The sequence below is a fragment of the Atractosteus spatula genome, chromosome 19, assembly GCF_055471065.1.
Source record: "Atractosteus spatula isolate fAtrSpa1 chromosome 19, fAtrSpa1.hap1, whole genome shotgun sequence".
Lineage (NCBI taxonomy): Eukaryota > Metazoa > Chordata > Actinopteri > Semionotiformes > Lepisosteidae > Atractosteus > Atractosteus spatula.
This window is the reverse complement of record NC_142724.1, coordinates 3,138,639-3,151,452: the sequence shown is the minus strand read 5'-3', so window position 1 is coordinate 3,151,452 and position 12,814 is coordinate 3,138,639. Positions and strand designations below refer to the sequence as shown.

The window sequence follows — 12,814 nt, the reverse complement described above, 5'->3', positions numbered from 1 at the left end:
GGAGCTCCCGAGTGGCTCGTACTGTAGGCACCAGGTCGGAGTGCAGGGAGAACCCCGTGGCCCAGATGTTGCGGGTTGGAGCCAGGGCATCACCAGCTAGATTTTTCGCAAGCAGTGGCTGGTAGCTGGGAGAGCGCTACCTGGGCAGGGTGGGGGTTAGTGTGTCCAGCCCTGACCTGGCCTCCCTGGGCCCTCTCCCAGGTGGTCCGGAGTGGCACGACCACCTACAGGCACTCGCTCCAAGTGCGGGGGGTACCCCAAAGCTCAGACATCGCTGGTTCCGAGCCGAGCCGAGCCGGCCCAGCAGCAGCAGCAGCAGCAGCAGCAGCAGCAGCCAGAACTCCCGAAGTGTCGGGGCTCTTGCCGGGGGTGAGACCGGCCAGGGTCCTCTCGCTTCCCGGGCGAGCACCGATCTCCGGATCTCCGCTGGGCGTCCCTGCGGCGTCGCTGCCGTACAGCGGGTCACGGCTGTCGCAGGCTGACCGGGGCGCTGGGCCCCACTAACCCCCACCCTGCCCAGCCTGTGCTCTCCCAGCTGCCAGCCCTGACTCGACTCCCTCGGCTTCTTGTTCCAGCGAACGAGGCCTGACTGCCTTCCAGATGCAAGCCACTGGGGGAGGTTTTTAAGGTCTGGGCCAGCCCAGCCTAGCCTGTGCTCTGTAATTCTACGTGTGCATGTTGAAAACCAGTTCTACCCACCCCGACCAATAATGTATTGTTGCGCAGGGCTTGGGGCGTCTCCTGTTTGTGCAGAGGTGTGGCCAACCCTGAGCCGAGAAAAGCTTTAATCATGAGTGCAGAACGCACCAGCCTTTTGGCTGCACGCTGCCCCCTCACGCGGGACGTTGTCACCCAGTCACTGACATTTCCGTGAACAATACATGCTGATGTGCAGACTGTTTTTACTTCTATATACAAAATGTAAATAAATTTTAAAACCTGCTGAAATTAAAAAAAAAAAAAATCTACTTGTCCTTTCTTTACCTTCGTCTAACACACCGACTCTGAACGCGGTCTTGGGTCGGACCAGAGACGGGCTTGGGCGTTCTGATTTGGATCTGGGAAGGGTAACAACTGGAGTCCGTTGCCCCAGTCCAGTTGCTGTGCCTGGTGTCGCTGTGCAGCAGTAAACAGGAGCTCTGTTTTTTTTTTAAACGGCGTGTTCATTTTGATTTGTTTCTGCTGTGAAGCAACACTAGATAGTGCCTCCCTCGTCAAAACTGTAAAGCTATCGACCCGTCCTGTGTTCTGTAGGAAGGCTGTGTGTTGAGCACATTTTCATTCCTCTGAAAACTACTGTATTCATTTCTTTCGTTAAGTGATTTTTTTTGTGACGAGGTATATAATGCAGTTTGAAGATCTTTTGGTGGTCCTTGTGTCTGGGAAAGTGAGAGGAGTTACAGAAGGCGGAATACAGAAAATCATGCAATATAATTGGTGCATATTATAAACCATTGTGAACCCGACTGGACTGAAAAAAAATAAATTTGCTTTTTTCATTTGTGTCAATGGAGATCACATTATGGGCTACAGAGAATGTTCCGATATTGTGTAGAGTCGTGTATCTGTTCTTTTGTGAAATTACGGTACAAAAGGGCTGACTTGGAAAACTTCAATTACCATAATGCATCACGCCCCGAACGGCAAACTAGCGCATCGACAGAAGACCTCCGATTAACCTGTCAAGAGTTTCAACACGACAAGTAAAAAGCTCTGTGCCTAAATAACAGATTTGCTTTAAGGTAATGCAGGAATCGCAAAGTGTTGCCAGACTTCCTCTCCTTCCGGCAGACGTGCAAAGACGACTTCCTCTGTCAAACCTCAGCTGAAGCTAAGCGCCGCTCTCTCGGTGAAGGAGAAAAGCGGTCAGCCCTTAAGGACTAATGTCTGCTCGCATTACTTAAGATCAATGAGCCCACTGCCCCTACTGAAATGACTCCTTCATAGCCGTTTTCCTTAATTATCTGGAGAGAATCCTGCTGCAGGAGCATTTTATATTTTCAAAATATCTAAACCCAGCTCGCTCGAGCGGTTTGTTACAACTAATTCTAAATCGTTATCGCTGTCCCGTGTGCCTTCCGTCCTCCTGCCTGTTGTCGGAATTATGCCTGGGAAGGCCCTGCGGCTCCTGTTCCAGGCGAGCGGCTGACACCCTCCCACCTGCCCAACATGGCCGCCGGCCGGATTGCGGGTGGAAGGCCTCTATCGCGCCTCTAGGAGCGGCGGCAGGCGGCTCGCGCTCGCGAGAGAGGGGCACCCTGGGACGGGGGAGAGACCCGAGCGGAGGTCACGACGCAGCGCCCTCCTGCCCCCCTCCCTCCCTCCTCCTGTCTCGGCGCAAAGATGGCGAACGTCGTGCTGGAGTTCAAGGCGGCAGCGGGCGACTCGGAGCCCCAGAGCCGACCGGTGTTGGTCGTGGGCCGGCTGGCCAACCTGCAGCAGGTTACCTGGGCTGAGGTGAAGGGGAAACTGCAGCCCTCCGTCTCCAAAGAGGTAAAGGCCCTTTAAGATGAGCCCAGTGCGGATGATTGCAAGTGGGTCATTAAACCGCTGCAAAAAAAATTCGAGCTTTCTCTCCTCACTTTCGCTGCGGTATCAAAGTGCAACAGCGGCGATATTGCCCCTCAGTCTCGTCGCGGAAATAAGTCAGAACCGCCGGTCCAAAATGCCCTGGACCCGATGTGCTAGATGTTATTGCCGGAAAGACTGGCGAATGGAGATGAGACTTGTATTTTAACACATGACTGAGATTTTAGTTGGTTTTGTTTTTTTCATTTTGCACAGGCGTCTACTAGGCAAGTTAGCAATAAAATTACAAATCAAAATCCGTCCACCTACACATTGTAGTTGGAGTGTCGTGGGGTGTTTTTTTCAGTACTGTATTTTTTTTAAAACGCTTTGCATTTCGTCAATAACATCAGATGGCTAACTGTGACTGTAGTTTTTAACATGTACAAACGCACAATTATCCTTTTCGCCTTTTAAAATCGAACTCGGGAGAATTTGTGTCTGCTGTCAGATTTTAAAGTCTAGTGGTTCATTTAGTCTGCCGCTTATTTAAACTTCAGGTGGAGCAAATTTGCATGGACAGATATGTACCGTAATATAAATGAAATTACTGTAGCATCACATGTGCAGTTCGTCTAAGGTGCTACTGTCTGAATAAAAAAATGGAATTGGTCAGTTTGCTCTGAAATCAGACCTTTTTCCTGTAAAGTGTCCATCCAGTTAAGATCAGAAATGGTGTGCTGGCTTTGGTTGAAATTAATTGTTTCATTCACAAATATGTTTTTCTGTTTTGGTTTAATCTCTGCGCTGTGTATCACAGGAAACTTTTTTTTTTTGTTGGTAGAATCATTGCAGATCTCAGCCAACTCCCACGTCTTTAGTTAGCAGCAAAATGACCAACCGCAGCCCTCGAAGAGGAACGGTGACTCGGATTCCGTTTTAAAAATCTTTATTCAGATTTATTTTGTGTCGCAAATAGAGACCCACAATCGAATGGGAGGGAACTGGGCAAAGTGTTAAAAACGCTACCTCTCACATTTTTTCCAGTCCACCTGTGAAGGGCTGAATCGGTCTAATTTAGTTACCTGACGGGGCCTGCTTTCCTCATTATGTCCTGGTTAACAGATCCCTACTGATCGCCTGGAAGAGGGTGGAGGTAGTGGTTTCTGTGCATTTGGGGGGAAATGTCTCTCTTTCCGCGCGCTCAGCTGGGACGAGGGTTAGCAGGGAAGGATCGCTGTACCCAGGCCATGCGTCTGAGATCAAGGTGCAGTGATAAGTGCTCCTCCAGAGTCCCACCTCCTCGACGCATCCGGCTCAGCAGAGCAACCCATCCAGCCGTTCCTGGAAAGAAACCTGGGTATCCGCTCCACCCACACGGCTGGGTAGCTTGTTCCCTGCTCCCGCAACCCTTTGAGTAAAGATGGGCGTTGTGCTCTGGGCTTTTAAAAGCACTTCCTCGTCGTTGCTGACCTGTCTTGCGCTGCTTGCTCTGAAGATGTCTGCTGGGTTGATTTTTGTCAGCGCCTTGGAATATTTTGAATCCTTGTATCGGGTCCCCCTCGCGGTCTTCTCTGTTCGGGCCAGCAGGGTCTTGATTTTGCAGTTTTGGCTGTTTTAACGCTCAAGGCCGTGATACTGTGATGTTTTTTCCCCATCCGCCTCCCACCCCACCCTCTACCCCGGACCCCGTGCAGACCTGGCAGTCGGCTCTCAGCGCCTTGAACCCCAACCCCACGGACAGCTGCCCGCTGTACCTGAGCTACGCCAGCGTGGCGGCCCTGCCCTCCCGCGTCAGCCGGCACAACAGCCCCTCCGCCGCCCACTTCCTCACCCGCCTGGTGCGCAGCTGCCTGCCGGGGGGCGCCAGTCGCTGCATCGTGGTGAGTTCTCCCTCTCTCCCTCTGTCTGCGTCTCTCCCGCGGTGACCCCGCGCCCCTCTCGCTGCCGCTCCCCCCCCGGCGGTTTGCGCCTCGGGGTGGGTCTCGCTCATCCAGGCGACGTTTACTCTCCGAGCCGAGGGTCACAGGGATCGGGAGGCCCTGAAAGGTCTGCCGAGGTCAGGAGCCGCTCAGCTCGTGCCAGTTCCTTGGGATCCTCCAAGAAGCGGATGGATAGATCCATGGATCGGTTATGAGGGGTCAACCGTGTGAGCAAGATGGGCTCAAGAATGGCCCCCCCCTTCGTTTGTGACCTTTCTCTAGTTCGGCCTTCCCTCTGTCTGCATCTCTTGTTGGCGTCGCTCTTTGCTTGTTTGCCCTTCGTCTCTGTGTTTCGGGTTTTCGCCGTTCCTCTCGCGACACCTGCCCGTTTCTCTTGCCCGCGCGGTGCGACGCCCCGGCTGGGGTCTGACGCCGCCGGCCGCCGTGCCCGTCTCCCCCGCAGGTGGTGTGCGAGCGCTCGGAGGTGTTCGCCTCGGCCTGCGCCGTCGCCCGCGCCTTCCCTCTCTTCTCGCGCCGCTCCAGCGCCTCCCGCAGGGCGGACAAGCGGCTGGTGGTCGTGGAGTTCGTGACGGTGGGCGAGGACAACGGGCCGCTGGATCTCGGCACCCTGGAGGTGAGCTGCCTGCTGGACAGAGGGGTGCCACCTGTCACCGATCCCTTGTGTGCCTGAGCGTTCAGTGACTGACTTGCGGCCTCAGCTGAAATCATTATTTGTGCATTAGACCTCTGCTTGTACTTGTTTGGAAGGTCCTTTCTTCCCCGATTTGAATGCAGGTCCCCATAGAAGAGTTACAGTCCTCTGCTTCTCTGTTGATCCGGAACGTAATATTCAGGCTCCAAGTCATGCGTTTTCCTTTCCCTGTGGGGTTCTGGAATATAATGAATTAATTAATTACTAAGAATTAATTACTTACACTTACATAGCGCTTTTCTGGACACCACTCGGAGCGCTTTACAGGTGGTGAGAAATCCCACCGCCGCCACCAGTGTGCAGCCCCACCTGGATGATGCGCCAGTCCGCTCCCCCACACACACCAGCTCTCAGTGGGGAGGAGAGCAGAGGGATGAAGCCAGTTCAGGGAGCCCGGGTCGTTTTAACGTCACTGCATGTTTCCCACGCTGCTGTGTCGCGTGACTGACCGCTGCCCCGTGCTCCCTCCCCCTCTCCAGTGCCTGTCCAGCACGGCGGACGGCGTGCGGCTGGCCGCGCGCATCGTGGACACGCCCTGCAACGAGATGAACACGGATCACTTCCTGGAGGTAAGAGCGGAGTCTGCTCACACGTGGGGGCACGCTAGGTGTGTGAGCTGCTCTAGAGTCCCCAGCCTGCCGTGGCTTGTAGTCATCATAGACAGATGTGCAGGTAAATTACTCAGTATATTGTTGTCCTTCTATATACTCACCCCCTTATCACATACCCCACTGCTTAGCGCTCGTAATAGCTGTCCATAGCATGGTGTTATTTGGCAGAGGAGCTATATATGTGGTACTGACTGCCTGTAACTTGTAGATGCTGAAAATGGATCAATTTGCTGGGGCGCCCATTTTGTTTTCCTTTATAGCTGTATCAGTATCTCCCTTCTCACCGTTTTCTTCCCCCCCCCCCCCCACTGCAGGAGATCAAGGCAGTAGGTAACGAGCTGCGGATCGTTCCTGTGATCATCCGCGGAGAGGAGCTCAGGGAGAAGGGATTCGGAGGTAAGGGAGGGAATGCCCTCCCCCCTTTTATTGGGGCGTGAGCTCAAGATCCCAGTCGCTGTTCTCCTTGGTAGGCTTTGTGTGGCTTTGTGTTCACCGCAGAAATGCAGAACCACCTGGATTCAGGCACAAGCCACTTCCTCTTTGCCGGGCGCTTGCCAGATGGGCGAAAACGCAGACAGGAAGTTTCACAACCGTAGCGACTGTCAGCTGTTTTGCTCTTACCCTGCACTGTGCATTTGATGGGGGCTTTAGTGGTGCAAAACTGTTTCCTGATGGTTTGTGCACAGGTAGTTACAGATAGTGGACAAAAGACTAGGTAAATTAGGGACACCAGTGGCTTTTACACAGGTGTGGCTTAGGCCTTATTAGGAAAATAACATTCTAGCTTGCTAAGTGTCTTGCATGAGATTGCTGGACTGTCCTGGTTGCCTGTAATTATAGCCTGGCATGGCTGCTGTTGGGGCAGGAGCTTTAGTGACCAAGACAGCTCAGCATGCTCATGTTTCATGAGCAGCCGTGTCCAAGGTGATGTCAGCACAGAACCCCGAGGGCAAGACATCAGCGGCAAAGGGCAACTGTGGGCAGCTCAGCTGTGCTCTGGTCGGCAGTGGGTGCCACCGCCATCAGATTCCCAACCTCTAAGTAGCCGTTTTTCGTAGTACTGGAACATGAGCCTTTTATTAATCATGCAGGTATTTCCCATGAAAATTATACTTTTACCCTTGAGATGACAGGAAATGCAGAGTCTGTGATTTGCATTTCACAGGGCCCTACTTGAGTATAGGAGCCTGCAGTTTATACTGTATGTATTCCAAAATGCACTGTGCTGCTATGCGTTGAGCATGTGGTCGACAGCGAGCGAGTCCGTGTTTCTTTTCTTTGATTGACAGGGATCTACGGCGTGGGGAAGGCGGCTGAGTACCCCCCTGCCCTGGCAGTTCTCTCTCACACTCCAGAGGGCGCCACACAGACCATCGCCTGGGTGGGGAAGGGGATCGTCTATGACACGGGCGGCCTCAGCATCAAGGGAAAGGTGGGAGGAATGCAGTGGTCTGTGTTCTGCGGTGGGGGGGGAGACTGGAATAGGGTCTGGGGGCGGGGCAGGAGGAGAGGAAGAGATTGGCAGATGGTCTGGGGGCGGGGCTAGAGTAGGGAGTTCTGGGGGCGGGAGGAGGGGAAAGAATGGCTGGGGGGCAGGGCTGGTGGAGGGGAAGAGAATGGCAGAGGGACTGGGGGGCGGGGCTGGAGGAGGGAAGAAGCTGAAGGAGTGTCTGGGGGTGGGGCTGGGGGCGGAGCTTGAGGAGGGAAGAAGCTGATGGAGTTTCTGGGGCGGGGCTGGGGGCGGGGCTGGAGGAGGGGAAGAGACTGGCAGAATTCCTGGCTGATCCTGCTCTTTGCCTTCCAGACCACCATGCCGGGGATGAAGAGGGACTGTGGGGGTGCTGCTGCTGTTCTGGGAGCCTTCAGAGCAGCTGTGAAACAGGTGGGTCCTACTGTTTGTCATGCATTTATGTAATTTATTTAGGTTTATGTCACAGGGCTTTTTTGGCTGGCGGGGGCACTGCACACATTCCTTAACAAAAGACGGATACTTCAGTTCTATTGGCCTCCAGCCCTGGTCCCACTTCACTGACAGAACCCTCACCAGTAACGTCAGTCTGTTCCCCTGATGGTGCTCGTGCTGTTCCCGTGGTGTTGGGTGTGTTTGTGTCCCTCTGGGATTTCAAACTCGGGTTACCTACCTGGCCTTGATCGATTTGATGGCTCGCCCCTTTGACCTGACGGCTGATGTCTGTCCGCCCCCCCACAGGGCTTCAAGGACAACCTGCACGCGGTGTTCTGCCTGGCGGAGAACTCGGTGGGCCCGAACGCCACGCGACCCGATGACATCCACACCCTCTACTCCGGAAAGTAAGGGCACTCCCCCTACCCCCTCGCTCTGCTCCGCAGCCGTGCCAGCGTTCTTGCCAGCTGCAGGCTGTTGTGCACATTGCCCTGCTGGAGAGCCATAAAAACACACGCATGTCAAGTGGTTTAAACTCTGCTCCCCTGTCTGTGCGTCTCCTCTGTCTGGCGAAGTGTTGGAAACACACAGAACCTAGTCGGGGCTTAAAAAAAGACCCCGCTGCTCATAAATATGGAGATGGCTCAATCTGCAGGGCAGCGAGGGCTTAGTGGGTTTTGCTGCTGTTGTCCGTCACGGTCCTGTGGTAAGAGGACAGTGCTAGTCCTGTAGCCCTGGGAGATGCCAGTTTGGAGCCAGGCTGTGCTATCGGCCCACTGCGCTCCACGGTTTTACAAGGGATAACAGGTGGGAGAAGGGGGTTGTTGGGCTCCTGGCTGGCTGGCTGGCTGTCTGTCTGTGCGTGACTTTTAGCCTGCAGTGAGGCCAGGCTGGCTGCAGGCATCTGGCAAGAACACAGGAGAGGCTGCAGGCGAGAGAAGGCCGATCAGCCCGTGCGAGCCCGTGCGAGCCCGTGCGAGCCCGCTCGTACGCCGAAGCTGAAGCCGGGCGTGGGCTGTCGGCAGCGCCGCAATAAATGGCCAAGCTGGCGCGCGGCTGTGATCAGCCGAGAGAGCACCGAGTAGCGGCGACACCCGGTGGCCGGCGTGTGCGGTGACCGTCCGCTGTCGGCTTGTGCCCCCCCCCCCCAGGACGGTGGAGATCAACAACACGGACGCGGAGGGCCGGCTGGTGCTGTCGGACGGCGTAGCCTACGCCAGCAGGGACCTGGCGGCGGACATCATCCTGGACATGGCCACGCTCACGGGGGCGCAGGTGGGGCCCCTCCCGCTTCCGGTTTCCCCGTCTCCGTGGTAACGCCGTCACAGTGTAGGGGGGCGCCAGGCGGCGCGGCGCGGCTCAGCGAGGATTCGAAACTGGCTTTGTGGCAAAAAAAGACCCAAGAAAACACGCCACGCAGCGCATCGTCCTGTAAACTGTCGAGCATTTTTTCATGGGGTTTTTATAATCTGGAGTGCAGCTCCGGTCACTAGTTTCTGCTGTTGTGTTTAGAAGTGAGATCATTGCGTGTGGATTAGAAAGAAAAACCTTTCTACACCTTTGTTTTTCCCTTCTGTAGAGGTCCCGTTGGATGGACATTTCAGGCAGCACACCTTGAATGAGAGTAGTTTTGAGTCTGAGAAATTGGTGCAGTTACAATCCATTGCAAATCTCATTTGACCTTTTTGGGGGCTGAGAGCGAACGTACAGACAGGACCTGAGTAGAGAACAACCTGAATGAATGAATGAATGAATGTGATTCGGAGCACAGGCCAGGAGACACAGGGCTCCTCCTGGACCAGGGTTGGCCATCGCTGTTCTCTTACTTGGCATTGAGCGCCGTCTGCTACAAGTCGGCGTATCGGACCCCGAGTTATCGCCCGGTGTCCCCGTGCTGTCCGTCTTAACGGCGGAGGGCGCCGGGGGCCGGGGGGCCGAACGCGGGGTGCGTGCCGCTCTGTGCTGACGTACCCGTGCGCTGTGCCGGCCCAGGGGATCTCCACGGGCAAGTACCACGCGGCGGTGATGACGAACAGCGAGGAGTGGGAGGCGGCGTGCGTGCGGGCCGGACGCAGCAGCGGGGACCTGGCCCACCCGCTGGTCTACTGCCCCGAGCTGCACTTCAGCGAGTTCACCTCCGCCGTGGCCGACATGAAGAACTCCGTCGCGGTGAGAGCAACGGGGTCCCAGGCCGAAAAATAAAAAACGGGGTGTTAATTTTCCAGTATGTGCCGGAATAACCCAAGTCCTCCTGAGAGCATCACTGGGTTTTTCCACTTTAAAAGCCTGGCTTCTCTTTGGCAATGCACAACATTAAATTTTATATTAATTCATTAAAATGTTAGTTTTTTTGCATGCGTATTAGTTTTACCTGCATAAAGTTGAACTGTTGCAAATCTTCCAACAGCTGGCTTTTTCACCGTAGCTCCTTACAGCAAACGGGGGCTTTGTGGAATCGTTGTGTGTTCATCCTTCCTTGAAAAGGCTTTGACCTCCTAAGTGACTCTAAGGGTTTTCTGTGCTGGTTTTTCCTCAGGACCGCGAGAACGCGCAGAGCTCCTGCGCAGGCCTGTTTATCGGCTCGCACCTGGGCTTCGACTGGCCGGGGGTCTGGGTCCACGTGGACATTGCGTCCCCAGTGCACGCGGTGAGTGTGAGTGTGAATACAAGTGCACTGCTTTGTCACGGGATTAATCTGAATTTGGACCAGTGTGGTGATGAATTCAATTCAGCAATTAAGAGTCCAGGCTGGGGGAAAAAAATGACAAGTACTGTGTCGCTTGTAAAAGCTAGATGTCATCCTGGGATAATCCGGTTTGTATTTACAAATTGTGCTCTGCTGACTCCTGTCCTCTAGGTGGCGCACTCGGCAGGTTTTAAACTCCAGCTGTTAGAGCTGTTTACTCCACTGCAACAGGATCAGCAGGTTTCACAGCAGCGTCACAGATTCCAGTGTTATTTAAAACAGCGTTGATTCAGACGTAAAAAGCTGTCGATGTATCATTTTTATAGGGCATCCTCAGCACTTCAAGGGTATTGATCAGTTACATTAGTTAACTTTAATGAATAAAACTGAGTGCTGTAGTGCATCTAGATTCACTTGAATCGCCTAGATAGCGCGTGATTATTGATCTGGAACACCTAGAGTCGATCGCAAGCATGTTGTTTCAGCTCGTGTTTCGTTAGTCACTAGTGTTTCCCTCCTTCGGAGCCCCTAGGGACCGTGCCTACGGGGACTCGTGCGACATCCGTAGTCCATGTCTGCTGCGCTTTGTCCGTTACCGTAAGCCTGTGTCGCAGCAGGGCACAGCCTCTGAAGTCTCTGATGCCCGGTTTCTCTGTGGCCCGCAGGGAGAGCGTGCCACCGGGTTTGGCGTAGCCCTGCTTCTGGCCCTGTTTGGGCAGGCCTCCGAGGACCCCCTGCTCAACCTGGTGTCCCCCCTGGGCGGCCAGGACAGGGGCCGGCCTGAGCAGATGGAGCGCGACTGCAAGAGGAGGAGGCTGGTATAAACCGCACCCCACCAGCAGCAGGCAGGGCCCCCCTCCTCCTCCGGAGCGCACTGCGGGAGTCCCACTCTACTAACTTGCACTGATCGGTCTCTTCACAGAACCTTCGCACATCCAGACTGAAATCTACAGACACCTAAATAATCCTTACCTGTCGCTTTTGATTCTTCTTTTGTTTTCCAAGCCAGGGATGGGCAGCTTCAGTCCTTGAGATCCTGGGACTCAGGAGAAGCAGAGACTCCTGTGTATTTTAAGTCTTAACCAGTTGCAGAACCTTGGAGACCCAGGGTTGCCCATCCATGATGTCCTGTTGGCGATATTTGTTTATTTGTCGAATGTGAAGTTTTACTGGGTGTGGTCGACAAAGGGAGGAATGTGATTATCTCTTGTGTCTAGGGCACACTGTAAATGTATATTGGGCCAGTCTCTTGTAAGCTGCTGCACTGCTTTAAAAAGATATTTAATAACCACCAGTAAATGTGCAGTATAGGCAAAAATATAGCAGGTCTCCAACTTTTGTCCTGGAGAAATCCATTTCTTCAGCTCTTTGTAGGTATCTTCAAGTTGCTGACTAAAGGTCACTTCAATCCTGATTGGCAATTAAGCCCTGGAAAATAAGTGGTTCAGTTGAGAATTTGAGAGTTACATCTTCATTGAAAACCATGACTGTTTTAAATTTCCAGGACTAGGGATTTGCAAAACGTCTTGATATAAGTAAGTCAAATTTTAAAACATCAAATCACAAAGAAAGTTTTGCAGTTGATAAGTGGTTTGGCTTTGTTTTGTATTTCCTGTGGTCTCAGGATCTGTGCTGGTGGAAGTCTGTAGTGACCTTGTAAGAACCACAGACATGCTGCTTGCTTTCCTGCAATGAGCAGCAATTTCCCACTAGTGCTGAGGGCTTAGGCAAAGGACCCCGTCAGTCAATGTAACATCTGTTGCAAAATGCTTCTTTTGTATTAAACTTGTTCAGACAACACGTACTGTCATGCTTCACTTACCCCAAAGAGCATCTCTTTGAAACACTGATGCCAAATCCAAAAATTAAAGAAAAGTAAATGGGGAAAAATAGAGCTGTATCCTCTTTTTTTTGTGTTTCTGATACACAAGATACAGAAAAAGAGTTCATGTTGCATATGGCATACTCTGTGATCATTGCAAAGTAGGACCTTGGTAATAAAATTTGTAAAATTTGGAAATCATATTGTCTGTTATGTTTTTTTTTGTACTCACAATGTAAGGCAAACAAATGAAATTTGCATTTAGGTAGAGCTTTTAATCCCCAAAAAAGATCCCATTTTACATGTAGGAGGGAACCCACTTCATCTACCCTTAAAGTGCAGCCCGGTATTTTATGTTTGTGCACATAAGGGGTTTTACTCTGCTTTCACGGTACACGTTTAAATATTTTGTCTTCAGGTAACTTTGTTTTGAAAATTGTATTTACATTGCTATGTTCTCGGCTGAGAATTGCTCATATCCCTCGGTCTGTGATGAGAAAGAAAGCCCTTAAAAACGAAGGGGCAAATTCGAAATTTAAAATTGATCTTGTTCTTGAAAAATTGCATCCGAAAAACATAAAACAGAAACGACGCAAAAGCATTGATGTTTTAGCAGCAGAAACCTTGATTGAGGGGAATTGTCAGCAAAA

The 12,814-nt window shown here is 52.7% G+C and overlaps 1 protein-coding gene across 1 annotated transcript; it reads left to right on the top strand.

The window, feature by feature from the left end:
• Positions 1-1,797: 1,797 nt before the first annotated feature.
• npepl1 (aminopeptidase like 1) lies at positions 1,798-12,362 on the top strand. Its single transcript, XM_088937113.1, has 12 exons — positions 1,798-2,493; positions 4,206-4,391; positions 4,894-5,064; positions 5,622-5,711; positions 6,068-6,149; positions 7,043-7,185; positions 7,558-7,635; positions 7,963-8,063; positions 8,808-8,931; positions 9,649-9,825; positions 10,193-10,303; positions 11,008-12,362. Exons 1-12 carry the CDS (start codon positions 2,344-2,346, stop codon positions 11,164-11,166), a joined length of 1,572 nt encoding a protein of 523 aa, XP_088793239.1. The 5' UTR covers positions 1,798-2,343; the 3' UTR covers positions 11,167-12,362.
• The last annotated feature ends 452 nt before the right edge of the window (positions 12,363-12,814 follow it).